We start from the raw sequence: 21,487 nt of genomic DNA, 5'->3' as shown, positions 1-21,487 counted from the left end.
TTGGAAAAATAAACTTCCAAAAAACTTTCTTTTTCTTCAGCCTTTATAATCTTTATTTGATTTCAATTGAATTATGCACTCAAACACTGTGGACCACAAATCTCCTTGTTGGAACTTTTAAAACCTTCCGTTTAGCAGTACTTGAACAAAACGTTGCGGCATTTTACGCCCATCTCGACCAATCAAATTTGCCGCTCATTCTCTCAGCGTTGGGAAATATCGAGAGTCAGACAAAATGTCAGCTTGGAGGAAATATGCAAGGTAAGAGTGTAACAAGCCGGTAGGTGGTGATGGGTCGCCGAGCATGGAAACTATAAGATATCGAGCAAAATGGATGTCATATAGCGGATAGGGAATCACCTTAAGATTATTCATATCAAATCTCATCCAGTTCCATCTACTGATAACTACTCGGTATCCATTTGAATGAAAAGTACCGAAAATGCGGTTTGAAATCGGAAATCCCCAAAGTTCGAGGGGGTGCTGTGGGTGAACAAAGATCTAAATCGAAAATCCGGCTCGATCGTTTGTGCACAATGTATTCCAGACGATTGGTGTGAATTTTCATGACCATCCGACCATAACCCTAGGAGGAGTAGCATTTGGCGCGAAGGCACCTCCAGCTCTCGCATATTATTGATTTTTGCACTAATTGACTTTTGACCCCTGACCTAAGCGAAATCGCTCAATATGTCCTGAGGCAAAGTTGTAGTACTCATTGAGTACCATGAACCTGCAAAGTTTCATTCGTATCGATGCACTCACCTGGTCGCTAGGGGGCCTTCAGTTTTTGTCAATTTTCGTGCATACCTAATTGTAGGCGGCGCTGTGGGTAAAGTATTCCTTATATCACAAAAACCGGAATATATTTGATAGAGCATCACCTGAAGATCATTCGTGACAAATTTCATAACCCTACGTGGGATAATGGCTTTCGGAATTTATTTCGCGTGAACGGTACCGATTTTGAAGGTTTTTCGGTTGTTGCTGGGGAACCAAAGCGTCCCGAGCAACCATCACAATTTCCAAAGCACGAGGTCATAAGATGTACCTACCACCGGAGTTTGGTCAAAATCGGCCCACGTTTACTACCAATTATGCTGATGACAAACGAACAAACATCCAAACAAACAGACAGAATTACTGACAATAAGGGTCACCTATTTCGGTGACCCAATAAAAGACCCTTCCTATGTCATTTTACTGAAGACTGTGTGGGGTAATGTGTTCTCGCAACTCTCCAGTTTAAAGAATTTTTGATCTCAGTGGAAATATTCTCCTGCACAACCACTGAAAATTCTCATGACATCAAACCGACATTCATGCGTTCTTCTTTTACGAACGTCCTATCTTGCCAAGATGCTGAAAATTGCTCAATATCACCACTGTGTTGCTTCGGAAGATTGTGCTTTTTCATTTCACAGGAGAAATCGTGTAAGTATTTAAAAATAAATTATTTGTTATGTTCTGAATGCAACATCCTGCACTTCATTTGAAACCAAAACAACCGAATTTGATTCTCAGCTATCCTTTAAGAGTTTAAGATATTGACATTCAACAGGTGGTCCACCATTTAACTTGTGTTTCTTCATTATTTGCAGACAGGACTGGTGCTTTGGGTTCCTTGCTGATCAACATTCCATCCGGTTTCATGGTAAGAGAAAAACAATTTCCAACACTCTCACAACATATACAAATCAACCTGGTTTAGTCACTAAATTTGTGAAAACCTCAGAATAAAATTCCTGAACACAACAAACTCCTGATTTGGTTGAAAAATAGACAAAAGGTCCATTGTTTTGACCACGGCGTAGTCTTCGTTATTGACGAGCACAGAACTTAAATGCCACGATGTATGGGTGGAGTGAGACACACGACGACGAGACGACGAGACCCAGCAACCATCCTCGTCGTCACCAAGTTTATTTTTCCAAGTGCACCAAGACAGTTGATTTGGTGAGGACGTCAAGAAATTAGTATCTAAATCGTCTAAATTTGTATAAATAACTTACATTAGTCTGTGATGAGCTATTAGTGAGAGCCATGCTGACAAAATGAGTAAGGAAATGGATGAGACGGGCAAATGGGATAATGGAGTTTTCCTGTGCATTTGCTAACTGTGTGAAGAGTTGGAATAACGGAGGTGGTTGGAGCTAGGATTGCTAAAGCTACTTTCTATAGAATGTGAGTCCAACTTTGGGAATATTTCAGTGCAGCTGCTGAGATAAAACATGTTTGAGACTATTACTTTGGAAGGTAAAGGTGTGCTTCAATGTGCTATTAGAACAACTATGGATAAATTGGTTGCAATAAAAGCAATATTGATGAATCGCCCGACCTGTGAAACACCGGGATGACTGGGTCAGAATTCGAACTGAACAGCTGTGAGGCGACTGTGTGTACCTCTTGGCTATCCTGCCAGCCCCACACTCCAAATCATTGACCGGCGTCGTATTTTTCCAAATCGGTAGACAAGGATGCCGCTCCAGCTGCCTCCTCGTGATGTAATTGTGTAAATAAATTGTCCAATTCAAATTCAATCGAATACATATCAGGAAGGAAAATTGTATTTCATTGTTACCTATTAATTGTTCTCTACTTTTCAGGCGTGTAACCCTCGGCGCCATGTTGTCTGTGGCTACAATGACTTCATGCAGACTTCATGTGCATTATATAGGAAAGATCTGTCTCCATTGAACAACATCAACTTTCCTTCCAAAGGTGATTTTGTTTGCCTTTGAATTTATAAAAGTCTGCTCCTTACAATTTACCCCTTACCTGCTTATACCATCAAACTTCAGGGTTTACTTACTTACATGGCAATTTTTATCCTTAACATTGGTTGTTTGAATAATTTTTTTTTTAAAGAGAACGACATTCAATTTCATGCCATTCCTTACTTCTAGCACAAAATGTGGATGGAGGTTATGTTTTCACCCCTGTCTGTCTGCCTGTCTGTCTGAACAGGATATTTCAAAAAGTTGTGGACGGATTTGGGCGAAACATGGTGGACATTTTGGGTGTGTGACGAGGACAAATTTATTCGATTTTGGTGAAGATCCGAATCCGGATCTGGACAGGAGAATTATTTCATTTCTCAAGTGATTCTTCACCATTGGGAAATAGGGTGAAAAACGACATATATCATCTTTCAAAAATGTATTTGGCCCACTATGTTCTCGTGGATCAGGCATTACGTGGTGGAGATATGCACTCCACCGAGTGCCCTTCTAGTTTGTACATATTTTTTTGCAGGTATTTCTGACATGTAACCTCCTTCAACTATAACTGTGTTTAGTTTGATCTCTTAACTTATGAATAAACAAAGTTCATTTGGAAAAATTGTTTAACATAATTCATAATTCATCGAAATATGGCATTATTGGAAGGGGGTGAATAGTTTTGCAGGCCACTGTATGTGTATGTATGTATGTATGTATGTATGTATGTATGTATATTTTGTATAAGATTGGGGCGGTTGGGATTACACATTTTAAAATAGGAAGGCGCTTCCAACCAAAAGTAAAAACAAGATCGACTCCGCTAATTTGAGCAAAAGAGTGATAGCAAATCCGGTCTCAGGGAAACGTTTCGCCAGCTTCACAGCTGGCTTCATCAGGCGCAATAGACCCAGGGCCTCGGCACGTGTCTGGTTTTTATTTCGATATGACCGCTCTTTTCCTGTCACATGCTGGTGCTCGAGGTCAAATGGGGTCGTGCTTTTTTAGTTTAAAAAAAAAAAAATTTTTGCAAAAGTAAAAACAAACGTTGAAACACATCATTGAAGGGGTGCTCTGCTTTTTTTTGTTTTTATTTACACGTGATCTGGTGGGCACAGCTATGGGTTCACCGGTCTCTGCTGTTGCAGCTAATTTGGTGATGGAGGAACTCGAACTAAGGATATTTGAGTCTAATGAGAATTGACTCCCACGGTACTGGAACAGATATGTAGATGACACCTTCGTCATTGTGTTTACAAACATGGTACACCACCTACTGGGAAAACTTGGCCGGGTATTCCCCACCATTAACTTCACAATGGAAATTGAAAAAGAAAGCAAATTGGCATTTTTGGATGCGGAGGTTCACTATAAGCCTGACGGCTCCGTAAAGACCTCAGTTTACAGGAAACCAACCCACACCAGCAGATTACTGGATTTTAACTCCTGCAACCCAATCTCCCACAAATGCAGTGCAGCATGGACCTCAGCAGCTCGGGCATGGACGGTGTCGTCTTCCAAATCCGAGGCAATTAAAAGAAATCAGATTAGTTAAAGGAGTCCTGCTCAAAATTGGTACAACAAGGGGATACTCCCCACTTTGGAAGAACCAAAAAGGACAGAATGGAAGGAGCTTGACACACTTGGGCACTGCGTACTGCCATACTACCCAGGCCTTTCAGAAAGGATTGGCAGGATAGTATGTGGTGCATGGATTGGCGTAGCCGACAAGCCTCTACGCACCATCCGTAATGTCATCTCAAACCTAAAGGACCCACTACCGACTGCTGATAAATCTGGAGTAGTTTACCATTCATCGTGCAAAGACTGTGAACAATTCTACATTGGTGAAACTGGAAGGAATTTGAAACGACGACGAGATGAACATGACAGAGCAATTAGGCTTGGAAAAATGACCCAGTCAGCCATAGCACGTCATTGCCAGAAATCTGGCCATAAATTTGACTTTGAAGGGACCCTTGTCCTCGATACTACATCTAACAAACGACACAGGTTGATTTTGGAGGCATGGCACGTGAAGAGCTGGGAGGATGGTCTAACTGGGAAGACGGTGGATATACCCACACAATACACACCTCAAATACAAATGGCGAAAACTGGATGGTGCAAATGGCTGGATAAGGTGAGAAACAAAGAACACTCAATCCCAAACACCACATCCACACGTGCACAACATGCAACGAGAACTTCAACACTCACACAACCAACACCTCATCATGCCCAACCCAGACACGAAACCAGCCGTGTTCGTGCCCCAGAAGCACAAACACAAAAACAAGCGCACACACGTGTTCACCCACACGCATACAGCACCAGATCATGTGTATATAAAAACAAAAAAGAGCAGAGCACCCCTTCAATGATGTGATTTAACATTTGTTTTTGCTTTTGCAAAATGAAATCTTTTTTCTTTTTTAAGCACTCCTCCATTTGACCTTGAGCACCAGCACATGACCGGAAATGAGCGGTCGTATCGAAATAAAAACCGGACACGTGGTGAAGCCCGGGGTCTATTGTGCCTGATGAAGCCGGCTGTGAAGCCGGCGAAACGTTTCCCTGAGACCGTTGATTAGATATGGATTAAGACCAATTACCCCCCAGTATGTAATTGCCACCTGTGTCCTTGTCCTACGTTTTTGTATTTACAAGCCAGTCATGAAAGAAGTGCATTTTTACAACAGCAACCACAATACCAACAGGCAAGCAAAACGTGCCGAGTAGGTAAGAAGCCCCACCTTCCCGGTTTTCGTGACAACAAGCCCCGCTTGCGGGTGGAAGAAGGGTGAGGTTCGAAGAGCAGACAGTGATTATGAGAGGAATGTGGCTGGGATGGAGGATCTCGCTTTGCTATACTCTCGGCACAACAAAATGGCTGCGCAATTCCCGTGTTCATGCTGGTGAATTTGCAGCATGCTGGGCAAGACGCTGGCCATCAACTGTTGGGCTGAATCATGTGGAACCAGCGCCAAAGCCTCGTGGCGAGCCATTGGGGGGGGGGGGGACTGCACCATTCTGCAAAAGAGTGGTGCCGCTAAGTGTGATTGACGAAGAGGTTGCACGGCGGTTCCTGAACCTTGGTGTTGAATACCACTTCACAAATTACCTCACGTGCGTTACCCGCCCAGAGCGCGACTCGGCGCCATTTTTGGTTGCGTCTTCCCATGCAGGACGAAGCGCCTCGATCCGAAACTTCAATAAAGACCATCGGGGGACAAAGCTAAGTTCGAGAATAAAGGGAGGACTTTCTTTTGGTTCATTTTCCTCTCCTCTTGTCTGTATTAAAGTGTGTGTGTGTGGAGGTTAGGCACCACCTAACCCTAATTTACCTTGCATCGTATTATTACTTTTGGAATCATTACCCTTGTAAGTATTTGTCTATTTTCATTAAATCCCAGTGCTTATTTCAAGTTTCCTCACAAATAACCTCACCAAGATTTTTTTTTGTATATATATATATATATATATATATATATATATATATATATATATATATATATATATATATATATATATATATATATATATATATATATATATATATATATATATTGTTGCAGGCCGGGGGTCTTGGTGAGTAGATCACTAGAAGGGGAAGCTATCTTGGGCTCCCACCAGACTCCCCGGAATTGCATGCCGTCGCACACGGATAATTCCGTGATGCGGCGTGTCGCTACATAATCGACCGTGAATTCCAATAACTCAATCACGTGACTTAGGGTCCTCCGTCTAGTTCTAGTATATCCAGTTTCCTAAAAATAATCACATGATCTAATTACTGGGGGATACGCCCTCGGTACGCCTTGTCCGAACTGGATCACTTTACCGGATCGGATGCAGCCGAGCGACACTGCCATGGATGTACCAGCTAAAAGGAACGGATCGTTGGGAATAAAGTCCCTTGCTCGGTTAGGATATGGTCCATGCTGGATAAATCAAAGAAAAGACAAAAATGAGCTGGGAACATTTCTACGAATAATTTATTTACAGGCAGGCGAGGAAAGATATGTGGCACAGTGAATGTAGATTTATTGTTGTGTGTAAAGCAGGGATAGAAAGAAGCATGAGGTGCGACAATAATCAAGCAACTTATGAAAGCAGACACAGAGCAGAGTTATCCCGATGTAATTCTTATACAAACTTAACTTAAACAAGGAGAGGCGCTAACGGTCTCTCAATACCTTGCACGAGGGACTGACCGTGCCACCATTACGTCTTGGGGAGATGCTGCACTGGGCGATACCTCCCTGACAGCTGGCGTGTCGTCTCTTGCTTCGCGGCACCTCGTGCAGCTAAGCGTCGATCCAGAGAATGAGATGCGGCCCTCAGGAGTGAAGGGAGGGACTTTGGGCGGAGTCAGAAGCCAGTGGGCGGAGAAAGCAACGAGGCGGTGAAGAAAGGGCGGGTGGAGAAGGTGGAGTCGGTGAAAAAGAGTAGAGCGAGCAGACACCAGCAGGAGCAAGCAGCCAACAATGATGAGTGGGACACCAAACCGGAACTACGGACGGCCTCGCAACCCGTCCTTTATAGACCCTGCGGTGCAGGGTGGGGCCACCACCCCAAAGCAATGTGTCATCACCCGAATCGGGTGCTCTGATTGTCCCCGGCCCCTGCGCAGTCCGGCCGTGATGGCCGGAAGCAGCTCCACTCCACTTCCGGCAAGATGGTTCCAAGCTGTGGAATCGTCTCGCTCCGAAGCCCATGATATGAATCGCCTTGGACCGAACTCCATGATATGAATCGCCTTGCACCGAACCCCGTGCCATGCCCCGGCGACCCTCGGTTGGCGATGGTCAATGTGCCTTCTCCATGGTGCGCCACGCGGCTTGAGCGATCAGGCCGCACAGCATGCCTCTGCCTGGTAACGGCTGCATCGAGGCGGAGGTGCGGGAGCTTGTCTGCCGTCTGCAGGAGATATTTGTGGCCGTCGTAGTGAGCGAAGACCGACAGTAAGACGTTATTGTAACCCCATGCGCAGACCCGACCAAAGATGTGTGTTATTCGTGCCCCGTTCTGTGCAATGATAAAGTATCACGGCTGCGTGTGGGTCTGCCTGCCATCCAGCATGTCCCGTACAGTGCGCGCGGGTCCGCCCGCCATTGAGCATGCTCCGTACAGTGCGCACGGGTTCGCCATTGTACACGTGGTCAGTGCGCAGGTCCGCCCGTCATCGAGCATGCCCCATACAGTGTGCGCGGGTCTACCATTGTACACGTGGTCAAGCCGTGGGTCCGCCCGTCATCGAGCATGCCCCATAAAGTGTGCGTGGGTCCACCATTTGTACACGTGGTCAGCGCGCGGGTCTGCCCATATCTGCTATCGTGGTCGTGGTTAATTATAATTATTATAATTATCATTATCAAAGTCGATAATTTTCAAAGTCAGTGTTGTGTGCGGTGCCAGCCCTGATCTGTGTCGGGAATTGAGCGAAGTAGCATAGATATGTGTGAGATGGAGAAATGGATTGAAAAGAGGGCAGATAAAATTATTTAATGGAGATTTGAAGGGAAAAGAGAGTGCCACTTGAGTTCTGCACAGTGTGGTGTGGTTGTTTGTTGCGACACCGCATCCTCGCAGTCGTGTTGTTGCTGCTTGCCTATCCCCCCCCCCCCCCCCGGACATGTCACGCGCTGCACGTGTCCCATCGCGCTGTCGATGCTTATGTTGGCCTACGCAAGGACCCGTATTCGGATTTACCTCAGGAATAAGAAGAAAAGAAGAGTAGAAATGAAGCTAGAGTGGTGTAAGCAGACCTTGCGATGAGATCCCCACAACGCACTTGTCCCATTTGTCCCCTTAGACAAGAAGGAAGGGCCGAACTATACTTATATTAATGGAATAACTATCTGGGGACCACTGTATGATGGATACCATTGCCTTGGAGGCATGCGGTTCCTAGAACCGCAAATATATACATGTATATATGTATATATTTGCGGTATATATATATATATATATATATATATATATATATATATATATGTATATATATATATATATATATATATATATATATATATATATATATATATGTATATATATGTATATATATATATATATATATATATATATGTATATATATATATATATATATATGTATATATATATATATATATATATATATATGCACACACACACACACACACACACACACACACACACACACACACACACACACACACACACACACACACACACACACACACACACACACACACACACACACACACACACACACACACACACACACACACACACACACACACACACACACACACACACACACACACTAGACGACCCGTGAACCCGTTGGGTTCCAGTTGTGACAGCGGTTGACACAAAAAAGCCATTTCAAGAAAAAAGATAGCTCCAGGGAACCATACTGCTGAGGTTGTTTGTATTGATCAAATTCTCCCGAAGAGTACTTGACTGGATCGGGAATTGATTTTTTAATCATTTTTTTGTTGCCCAATTTGAACAAAACTTGATACTGCACACCGCAGGAGAATGGTGAATAAAGTGGCCCTAAAATTTTTGCGCTATCGTGTACCGTTTTGGCTGTATTTCGGGAACATACATACATTCTATATATTTAGTAATATATAGAAGATATATATATATATATATATATATATATATATATATATATATATATATATATATATATATATATATATATATATATATATAGTGTGTTTTTTCTGTTTTTTTTTGCAATAGATAAAATTCCTTGAAGCACAATACATGGTTATTGGTGTTTTATATGTCTTCTGTTGCAGATAAGCTTTGCAAGCATGTACGAGTTGTGGATATTGTCGTTCTTTTTGATGGATCCAGGAGCGTCACGGATAACCAATTTCTTGCCATTTTGGACTTTGTCAAAAACATCATGGCTGAGATCCGAGGAACAAGCATCCGGGTATAACCCACTACTCATTCGTATTCTCCAGTCGCAGAACAGCTGCTGACATTTTCTTGCACCATCGTGTATTGCACACATCTGCTATGCCCAACTCTCACAAACTCATCACATATCTGTTTTTTTTTTCCCGCACCAGTATCTCAGGACCTGACAATGTTGATTTTTCTTTGTTTTTATCCCCTTGACCTTAGCTTGCCTTGGTCCAGTTCTCCAGTCAGGTGAAGACAGAGTTTTCATTTACAGATTATGAGGAGGCTAATCACCCGGAAAAGATGCTGGAAAAGATCGAACAAATGAAAGCTGGCACAAATGCTTATGTGGCCCTTTCCCATGTTGTGTAAGAATTAGTTTCTACTTTTTCACCTTCCCACGAAGAGTTGGCTTGTTGAGGTATAAATACTGCAATATTGACTGCAATGTGCTCACTAATATGTGGGCTTGCTGGCGAAGATGCACCAGGATAGCTCAAAGGTCACATATTCATTTTAACTTCTCAGCCATCAAGTCTCGGTGGTAATCCCTGACTTGGCTCTAAATTGATGTGTACAGTATGTATTTACAAGTTGGATCACCTGATAAAGATCGGGTTCATTATACTTTCGTAAACCATCAGGAAGACTGATGTTTAATGCTGTAGCAAAAATTAACTCGGCAGTGCATCACAGAAATGTTCGGACAAATGGCCATTCAATCGAATCAAAACTAATTTCACATGTGGTATTCACTAATTTGCAACTTTTATTATGGTTTCTTGTAATTCAAATTCATGTACTGAAACTGGTGTTGATTGCTTTCATAATTAGCCCGCGCTCATGATGCGAAAAGCGGGGTTAAGCATTCCGTCACATTCATAGAACATACATACGTATCTGCATTTTGTTAATCCCTTTTCTCTGCAACCGCTTTTTAAAAACTTTTTTAAAATAGATATCACCCCAAACAAGGCAAAAAGCCACTATAGATAAGAGGGAAGGTTAGCTTAAGGTAAGGATTAAGCAAAACAAAATAAAAGAAAAATAACAAGAAAACATCCAAGACACAGGAAGTAGAAGGCAGGTAAAATGCGATGGAACCTCAAAGATGTAAGAAGTAGGAATTGGCATTCCTCTTAAAGCTAGTTAGATCTTGGGATAATGGGAAGCACATTACAGGTAGTGAATTCCAAAGTGAGACAACACAAGGGATGAAAATATCTGCATAGCCTTTCGTTCTACACTTTGGATCAGCTATAGTGTATGGTTGTGCAGAGATGGGAAACCGAGTCTTGCGTCGAAACACTCGTACAGGAGGAACCAAGTTAGAAGGTCCAGCAGAACATTTGCCATGAAAATATTTGTTGAACAAATGAAGAGTCGCAACTGACCTACAGTGAGAGAGTGGTTGAATAGTTGAACCCATCTCCACACTAACCAGGTTCACTATGCATTTCAAGAGCCTATCAAGTAGAGATAAGTGGCAGGCTGGTGCTCCAACCAAAATGTGGCAACAGTCCTCCATGAGGTGAGGTATAGTTGTCTTATTCAGGTTCAAAACATTATAATGAATTAAATAACTCTGTGCTCGATATACACAACCAACTCGCTTGGAAACACTCTTAGCAATACCAGAAATGTACTAATCCCAATGGAAGTTAGAGGAGATGTCCCGACCAAGAAGCCAAAACTCAGATGATTATATTAAGGTTGAAGACCCGATATGCACAGAAGGGAAAGACGTGTTCTGAAGTGAGACATGGACAACAATTTAGTGTTCTTTGCATTGAAGGTTACCAGACAGTCATGCCCCCACTTCAACATATTACATAAACCATTGTTCAGTGAAACTCCAACCTCATTACGAGTTGTGTTGAGTGAATCAGCAGATATATAGTAAAGTGAGGAGTCATCAGCATACTTGGCAAGCTGCAACAGAACATTATCAGAAAGATTCTTGATATGAACAAGGAACAGAGTGGGACCAAGGACAGAGCCCTGTGGAACACCAGAATTGATGGAGCAAGTCGGAGAAGAATGACCCTCAAGTGACCCTTGAAACAGCAATGGGCTTACCTTGAGTAGCCTTTCATGGTTGCTTTATGCAGCTTTCTTTGGCTACAAGAGCATGGGAGGAGTCAATTTATTTATTTAATCTCAGCCACCTGGGTTTAATTGATTAGCTTTGAGCTAATTGGTTATTCCCTCCATTCACAGGTGAGATATGTGGGTAGATCTTTGTTTTTCCACATATATGTACATATCTTCTTCTTCTTTCGGCTACTCCCGTTAGGGGTCGCCACAGCGGATCATCCATATGATCCGCATAGTGATTTGGCACATGTTTTACACCGGATGCCCTTCCTGACGCAACCCTGGTCGCCTCTTGCGACACAGGGATCTGGTACACCTATTTTAACCGGGGTATACACCGGCCCAGTACACTGGTACTCATTTCGCCGACCTCGGAAGGATGACAGGCTGAGTCAACCCCCTGGTGTGTTAATTCAGTGGCCCAACGGGGCTTGAACTCAGGACCTTTTGGATCCCAAGCCGCTGCCCTAACCACTGCACCAACACCAGGCTTATATATGTACATATATATATATATATATATATATATATATATATATATATATATATATATATATATATATATATATATTATCCCTGTGTCGGAAGAGGCGACCAGGGTTGCGTCAGGAAGGGCATCCGGCGTAAAACATGTGCCAAATCACGATGCGAATCATACAGATGATCCGCTGTGGCGACCCCGAACGGGAGCAGCCGAAAGAAGAAGAAGAAGATATATATATATATATATATATATATATATATATATATATATATATATATATATATATATATATATATATATATATATATATATATCTATATCTATATCTCCATCCCTTTCAATCATTTTTATTCTCGACCAATTTTGTAACTTGCATGAAAGAGCAGATCTAGTCTCTGCCAAAGTTTTATCAGTGACCTCAAGACTTCCTCAGGTTTCATCTATGCAGAATAAGCTCTTTGCAGCAATTGCGATGTTCATTCGCACAATTTTCCCAAAATGTGAACCGGAACAATTTTTGCATTATTTTGTTCTTTTGTCAACTTTTGCTTTTCTTTTATAAAATTACTTGTGGTAGAATTCGGTTAAGCTTTTTAGGCTTTCCCTTTTACTTTTTTTTTCGTAATTGATCCTTTATTATGTTTTTCAATCCGTAAGCTTATTTTCATTGAGTACTTTATGTGCAGTGCCTATAGAAAGTCTACACCCCCTTTCAAAATGTTCATCTTTTTTTCCCCTTCTTGCCTGGAATTAGATTGTATTAAATTAGACTTTTTCCACCTGTATTTTACACATCGTAGCCCACAACTTCCATGTGAAAAAGAAATTCTATACATTTCAGAGCATTAAGGCCTAAGTCACATTTGCCACGGCGGCCATGGGGTCTCCAAAATCTACGGCCATTAGCAATTATACGGCGGCCACAGTATTTCCACGGTCACACAATGTAGCAGTCACATATGTTTTTATTTTTCGGGGAGCCACACGGCATATTTAGAAATTGCGGAGACTGAAAACGTGGGGTTGCCCGTACGGTCTTTGATTTGATGTCGCACGGTGACCTTAAGAGCGCCCTGCGGTGGCTATATAATTTTCAAGGCAGACGCAAGGTAGCCTCAAGGTGCCCGCAAGGCGACCGCAGGGGGGCCCTAAGGCGAACGTGCGGCCAGACGGACGGTAACGAGTGGGTTATTTTTTTTTTTTCCGGCTTGTCGAATTGCTACGGCGAACGTAGAAATGAAAAAAAATTATGACTCCGCGTTATAATTCCACGGCGACCCCTACGGCCTGTAAAATATAGCCAAATGGCATAGGGCCACCCTGAGGCCACCGCAAAAACTCTGCGGCCGCCGCACATTTCTGTCAATTCAGAGGGCGTACGGCCACCATATCCTCGCCGTAGAGCAAATGTGACTTAGGCCTAAGTAACAATACAAAACTAAAATGTCGAGGTTGGATAAGTGTCCACCCCCTTGAGTTAATACTTGGTGGAAGCCCCTTAGACAACAATTACAGCTGTAAGTCTGTTGGGATAGGTCTCTACCAACTTTGCACACCTTGATTGAGCAATATTTGCCCATTCTTCTGGACAAAACTGTTCAATTCAGCCAAGTTGCATGGGGAGCAATGATGAACAGCAATCTTCAAGTCTTGCCCCAGATTTTCAATTGGATTTAGGTCAGGGCTCTGACTGGACCGCTCAAGGACATTTATCTTTTTGTTCCTTAGCCACTACAGTGTTGCTTCAGCTTTGTGCCTCAGGTCATTGCCATGCTGAACTGTGAACTTCTGTTCCAGTTTCAGCTTTCTTGCAGAGGGCAGCAGGTTTTCCTCTGGCATCTATCTGGATTTTGCTCCATCCATTTTCCCTTCTATCCTGACAAGTGCCCCCAATCCCTGCTAATGAGAAACGTCCCAGAACATGATGCTGCCACCACCATGCTTCAGAGTAGGGATGGTGTTCTTTGGATGATGTGCTGTGTTGGGTTTGTGCCAAACGTAACATTTTGCATTTTGGCCAAAAAGTTCCATCCAGGTTTTGTTTAACCACAAAACTTTTTCCCACATGGCTTCAGAATCCCTGGAGTGGTTTATTGCTTTCCTCAAATGGGACTCAAGGTGGGCTTTTTTGAGTAATGGCTTCCTTATTGCCACCCTACCATACAGGCTGGACTTGTGGAGTGCTTGGGATATTGTTTTCACATGCACACAGTGACCAGTCTTTACCATAAAGGCATGTAGCTCTTTCAAAGATGCTGTTGACCTCCATGATCAGTCTCCACCTTGCTTGGTTATCCAGTTTGGAGGGACGGCCTGATCAAGGCCGTAATTGTATTGAATGAGACTTATTGTAATTAGCTTGATAGCGCAGATCTAGTCTCTGTCAAAGTTTTATCCGTGACCCCCAGACTGTGTGTGTGAGCACATCACATAGGATGCGTCTTCATGGTACCATACGCCTTCCACTTATTAATGATTGACTGTGCCCCAAGGGACATTCAAGGTCTTTGAAATGTTTTTATACCCATCCCCTGATCTGTGGCTCATTCTGTGTCATTTTAGCCGGGGGTTGCGGTGACCCCCTCAGATTTTTCTGAAAAAATTCTCAAAGCTACCTTAACATATATGAGGTAGGTTTGCCAAGTTATAGCTCGAAATTCCAAGTAGTGTCCGAGATATGGCCCTACAAACACCCGAGGGGTGTTTCAATTCTGGCAGTCGCGAGTTGCAGATTTGTATCTGAAGCATTTTTGGAGGGCTCTAAATTCCAGAGTTTTACAAACAGAGTTCTACAAATTCACACAAATGGTGCCTATTAGTAAGGCTTTCAGAATCTGACATCAAAAATGTTCTACTAAAAATACTTTTTAAGATAAGTACTCTCAAAAGAAGTGATTCGTAACATGCAGTCAAAAAAATTTGAGTTTTCAAATTGCTGCCAACAGTCAGTTTATTCATCAGGAAGAATTTTGTTGCCTGATTTACATAATCTAGTCACTGGTCATTTACACAAGAAAACTGAAACCTTTTGGAGCAAAATCTTGGGTGCTATAGGTGTCTGAACTTTGCTCCAGACTCAACGACACTGAAATTTACCCCAGTTTTACCCCAAGTGTTCACCATGTTTACAGTTACACAGCTCTTTTAAAATTTTGTCACTTAAAGACACATACATAGGCAAACTGTGGTAGAAAATTCAAGAGTTGTTCTCAATCCCTTCTATTTTTAAACGATTTTTAAAAAGGCCCACTATTTAAAAAAAACATGTTCGATAAAAGATGTAGAATAAAAGCAATCGGTGTGCTTTTGAAGTGGAAGCCATGCCAAACATTCATAAGTTGGCACCACAATGATCAAATTGTTGTGTTTTTTTGGTCAGAACAAGTATGTGGTTACTTTAATTTGGCTCACATTTTTTTAAAAGGATATTTTTGTTTAAGGCTGCCGCCAATCTCAACTACAAATTAAGACAAATAATGTGATCATAATAATCACCATTATAAATATTAATTTGCCTATCTAATTGTTTATATACTTAGTGTACATTGTATGAAAGTCTACATCCATTTGTAAATGTAGCTACAATATCTGATTCAACTTTTTTTTTCATAATTTCATCTCAAATTGTTTGGAGAAATGTACTTGGATCCATTGTACAAAGTGAACAGTGATTTGTTTTATAATTGCCAGGATATAGTAAAATGTAACAATGAGCATTGGCAGTTACTACAGGGCTGTGTATTAGGTTAAAGCCTAAATAAGATAGAGTTGTGCTTCATGCCTAACTTTGGAAATGATTTTGGTCCACTTCTTTAAGCTTTACTAAACTGATTTATCTATTGTTAGGTTCCACTTAAGTCATACTTCCTTACAATAACTTTATTTTTCCTATATGTTTGTTAGTAAAAAAATTATTTTAAAAAAAGTTGCTTTTGCGACTGCAGAATCATTAGAAATTGATTCATTTTAAAAAAAATTCGTTTAAAAATAGAAGGGATTGAGAACAACTGTTGAATTTTATACCCCAGTTTGCCTATGTATGTGTCTTTAAGTGACAAAAAATTAAAAGAGCTGTGTAACTCTCAACATGGTGAACACGGGGTAAAACCGGGGTAAATTTCAGTGTCGTTGAGTCTGGAGCAAAGTGCAGACACCTACAGCACCCAAGATTTTGCTCCAAAAGGTTTCAGTTTTCTTGTATAAATGATCCAGTCACTAGATTATGTAAATCAGGCAACAAAATTCTTCATGATGAATAAACTGACTGTTGGCAGCAATTTGAAAACTAACAGCTTGGCCTGATCTGTCAATGGTGATGAATCACTTTAAATGTTAAATAATTATCGTATCCAGATCCGGATTCGGATCTTCACCAAAATTGAATGAATTCTTCCTTTTCACACACCCAAGCTGTCCACTAAGTTTTGTCCGAATCCGTCTGCAACTTTTTGAGATATCGTGCTCCATATCATTTTGGGCCCTATCTCTCAATGGTGAAGAATCACTTAAAAAATTCTTGTAGTCGGATCCGGATCTGGATCTTCAGCAAAATCAAATCGGTTCGTCCTTGTCACACACTAAACCTGTTCACAAAATTTCATCTGCGTCCGTCCACAATTTTTTGAGATATCCTGCACACAAAGAAACAGACAAAAAAAAAAAAATGTCACCCGCAGGGTGACCTGTATCTTGCCAAAAGGTGACCACGTGTGACTTATTTAAGGTCACACTGAGGTGAACAGAGCTGCTATCCACCAGGAGCGACTCCTTGAGGAATATCTGCCTACGAGAGATTCCGATGAGAATCGTTCTACAGAGTAACCATGAAAAATATGATTTTGCCTCATAACGTCACCAAATGACGTCATAATGTCTCAAGCTTGACATATCTAGAAAGCACTCATCGAGGTGTTCAATTTGAGGTACTACACGATATGGTTCCTAAAACTTGAAAATTTGACCTTGGGGTCAAATATGTTTGACCTCAGGCGCTAACCATGAAGGTCAAGGCCAATCGCCACCAAAAATTAATCAGCTGAGCGCCAGACCATGAACTATATTCCCATGAAGTTTGAAGACGATCCGATCAAAATTACTCAAAAAATAAGGGTTTCGTCGACTCCCTTGATTTGCGACAAAGTGACCTTGACCTTTGACCTTGACCTTCAATTTTTATGCGCTGAAAAGGACCTCTATCGGCCTCTGATATGCGAAGTTACAAAAATTTCCAATGATAACTGTGCTCTGCAGAATTTTTTATACGTGATTACAGACAAACAAACAAACAAAAAAAAAACATGCAAGCTGACTAACATATCTTGCAAAAACTTCGTTTTGGCAAGATAACAAACACATAGACAAACAAAGACAGAAAGGGGTGAAAACATAACCTCCTTTACCTTCGGTGGTGGAGGTAATAATCAGAATAACTACAATTTAACACAGGTGGAGGACAATTAACTTGGTGTGTAATTTTGAAGGTGATTGGTAACAACGGAGCTCATTTACAATTGCTGTTATAAAGGGGGGACGGGGGGGGGGGGATGAACACTTATCCAACCAAGATATTCTAGTTTTATATTTCAAAATTGATTTTCTGAAATTTGTCGAATTTGTTTTTCACGTGGAAGTTTTGGGTTACAATGTGTAAATAAAGGTCGAAAAAGTCTGATTTAATGCATTTCAATTCCAGGGTATAAGGCAACAAAAGGTGAAAAATTTGAAAGGGTGGGGGGGGGGGTGGTGTGGACCTTCTATAGTTACTATATACCGAAAAAGCAGAGGAAGGAATCGCAGTTGTTCCGTTGAGTCTCTTTCTTTATAACCAAACACAATGACCACACTCTCGATGTTGCACTCAACATCTGTAACAATCTCAGTATTTGTACAACATGAGTGATTACAAACGTAATGTGCCTTTTTGCTGCATGTCATGTAACATATCTTTACCCTGTGACAACAATACAGGAGCAATGTTTTTTCTGTGGAACAAAAAACTTCGCCTCCTTCACTGAAGGTGCTCGTGATTATAAGTGACGGGGAGTCTGATCGTGGCACCAAAGCCATAAAAGAACCTCTTGATCAGCTGGATGCACTGAACGTGTCTCGCTATGCTGTCGGGGTATGTATCCCACCTGTCTCTTTTTGTTTCCACATATTTGTCTCCGTCAATGGACTTACTCTCATTGGGTTTATTTTGTTCATTCAATTGAAGTTGGTCTCGTGGTAAAAGGAGGGGATTGCAAAATCTGCTGAAACATTGCATAATTGTTATCATTTGCATAATTCAACAATCATAGCGTACACTGGATGGAGAAGAAGGGCATACACCTCAGGCAAAAATGTTGCAGTTAGAAACATCCCATATGAGAGTTGTACTCTCATATACTACAGTAGTCTGCAGAGAAGTACTCCAGGAAAGGAATGTTATTTTTACCTGGGACTGAAAGGCTTACATAAACACTTCAAGAAAAAATTAATTGATTCTAAGATGAAAAATGAAGCTCTCATTTGGCAAGAGATTAATTAAATAGTGAACAAGAAGGAAGATATGATACAGTGCAGACCATTCAGGCAATTTTGCATGTGACTGATCCGGATCGCTTCAATAGTATTGCAACTGAGAGACTACTGTCTGTTGTAATATGGTTTAGGTGATCTGGATAAAATACATGCGAGACGTGCTGAATCACTCAACAACTTCTTATCACAACTGAGACTCCTCTAGTGAGTGCATAGAGCACAACCGAGTGGACTACTCGTATAATGAGACTTTCCTAACCTCTTGGGGCTGGCAGGATAGCCTCAAGGTACGTACACTCACCTCTAAACTGTCTAGCTTGGGATTAAATATCGGCCCAGCTATAAGCTGTCATTCCGGTGTTTCACAGGCAGGTTGATTCATCAGTGTGTGTGCCATCCATGGTTGGTCCATGGTCTCATCCATGGTCTCATCTGCCGGCATTAGTTGGTGGATGTTTAAGACCCACAGTGTCCTTTGTGAGTAGTAGACGAGCTATCGCCGGCACCATGGCCAAATTCCAAATTCCTGCCCAAACTATACAGCCGGGAATGCAATGGTAAACCACCCAGTATTACCCTTGCCAAAAAACTGCTTCGACAGTACCGACACTTTGAAACAGATTATTGTACATCATAATCGGAATCATCCCTTAATGCACAGAAAGAAAAACAAAGAAGGTACAAGATTATGTCAATCTTTCTTGCAAATCGTGTTCTTGTGACTTGGGCCTTAAGTTTTGTTTTTTCTGGTTGCAGGAAGAGTCCGTCAAAGGGAGAATGAGGTTTCTTTCAAAATATATTTTGATGATGACCCAAAGTTACCTTTTGCACCTATTAAGTTGACCATGCTAGATTTATCTGGAAGTGGCTGCCCATTTTTGTGAATGTCTCTTAAGAGTCTACTCGTTGGTTGTGGCAGATCGGAGATGTTTTTAATCGTGAAAAGGGCTCTTCCATGGCTCTGGATCAACTGGAAAAGATGGCAAGTAGTAAAGGAAACCTCTTCAAGCTTCAGCGTTATGAGGATTTGAACAATGTGCTCAATACATTACAAGGCGCCTTTATTTCCATAGAAGGTTTGTGACATTGATGTTGTGCATGTTGTTTTCTTTCATGATGTTGAATTGATCATGACAGCCAATTTGAACAAATATGCATCACCAAGAACAAACACATGATTTTGAGTGGCACACACTAAAATTATTTCATTTTCTAATCTCTTGTTTCTCATAATTCTCCAAGCCAGTCATTTGTATATAGTCGTGTTATTATAATGTTAATCAATGAGTATTGACATGCCTGCCACACATTAACCTATCTGTTGTACTCAAAAAAGTGTACATTTGAAAAAATTCTGACATTAATTTCTTAAAATTCACAACCTCTATTTATTTTAGCTACCGTTGGATTTCATCCAAAATGGGGGCTAATGGATTTGGTCTCACGCGTCCGTCCTTCCGCAGCCATATCGGGGATATGTATGGACCAATTTTATTCAAATTGGCACAAAGGCAATACATGATGGTGTGTAATATTTATATATATATATATATATATATATATATATATATATATATATATATATATATATATATATATATATATATATATATATATATATATATATATATATATATATATATATATATATATATATATATCTATATATATATATATATATATATATATATATATATATATATATATATATATATATATAGTTGCGGTTGTGGAAATTCGCAAACCACCATTCAGGTCCCGTAGGTGAGATATCTCTGTAAGTACATGTGTAGTTAGCCCCAAACCCGTTGTTTAGAGGGAATAAATGTCATTCATTCGGGCTGCGACACTTTGAGATAGCCGTTTTTCTGTTCTATCTTTATTTTGAACCAACCACGTTCCAACCATCACACAACAACAACAACGCCAACAGCCACGATCTTTACCTTCACAACTCGCTCCCGCAAACATCGCATCACCGCCATTCCAAATGGCACCATGGCCATAAACCACCACCATAAACCCTCCACCACCTTCACCTCTCTCCTTCTGCGGCCATTCCCGCACCACCTGTGAGCACCGAGCGTCGGGCTGTCCTGGGCTCGAACAAGATGCGCGCCGAGCCGCGAGTGCAAAATGCGGCCTTTCCGAGAAGAATTCAGATCAAGAATGCTACACGCACACTTCTGATCCGTCCAATCAGCAAGCGCGGGACAGTTTGGTCCCGCCTCCAGGCGCGTCTGTGTGGAATCGAGATATGCAAATTCTAGGATCAGGAGAGATTCACGCCCCTTTTTCTCCGTCCAATGGGCGAGCGTTGCTCCGCTCCCGAGCTCGTTCTGATCCGGAAATTTGCATATGGGTTCTCCTGCCGGCCTATAAAGCGCCGAGCGCAAGGCGAATCTGGGCAGAGTCAGTTTGGAAGAGCGGAGTGGAGTCGGGAGGCGAGGGCGTCCCGGTGGTTTTCGGCAGTCGGCTGAGGAGAATTGGGGAAAGAGTCCGAGGAGCTCGGGTCCGAGGCAAGGAAGACGGCGGTCGGCGACGAGGTCGCGGTGGAATCGCTCGTCACGGGACCCAAGCAAACCAGCTATACTCTTTCCCCAGAGCATCAACAATTCCCCCCCCCCCTTTTTCCCCCGCGCTGAGATAGTGCGAAAAGGGGGCCCCGTTCCCACCCTACTCCAAGCGGTGCCAACGAAACCCGCGAAGGAGCACGAAGTCGGGGCACCGCCGCGCTGCCACATTTGCGGCTCAG

At 41.9% G+C, this 21,487-nt stretch overlaps 1 protein-coding gene across 1 annotated transcript in view; it reads left to right on the top strand.

Moving 5' to 3' along the window:
- Positions 1-21,487, top strand: part of LOC147025469 (integrin alpha-L-like) — a 165,484-nt gene that overhangs the window by 65,912 nt on the left and 78,085 nt on the right. Inside the window, exons 7-12 of the mRNA XM_085886474.1 lie at positions 1,602-1,654; positions 2,607-2,721; positions 9,518-9,657; positions 9,852-9,997; positions 18,178-18,331; positions 19,652-19,808. Of these exons, the coding sequence (XP_085742600.1) occupies positions 1,602-1,654; positions 2,607-2,721; positions 9,518-9,657; positions 9,852-9,997; positions 18,178-18,331; positions 19,652-19,808 (765 nt within the window). The remainder of the gene's footprint in view (positions 1-1,601; positions 1,655-2,606; positions 2,722-9,517; positions 9,658-9,851; positions 9,998-18,177; positions 18,332-19,651; positions 19,809-21,487) is intronic.

The sequence above is a fragment of the Eptatretus burgeri genome, chromosome 6, assembly GCF_056783735.1.
Source record: "Eptatretus burgeri isolate ZD-2024b chromosome 6, Ebu_testis_v1, whole genome shotgun sequence".
In the NCBI taxonomy this organism is placed as follows: Eukaryota; Metazoa; Chordata; class Myxini; order Myxiniformes; family Myxinidae; genus Eptatretus; species Eptatretus burgeri.
This window is presented reverse-complemented; position numbering and strand designations above follow the sequence as displayed.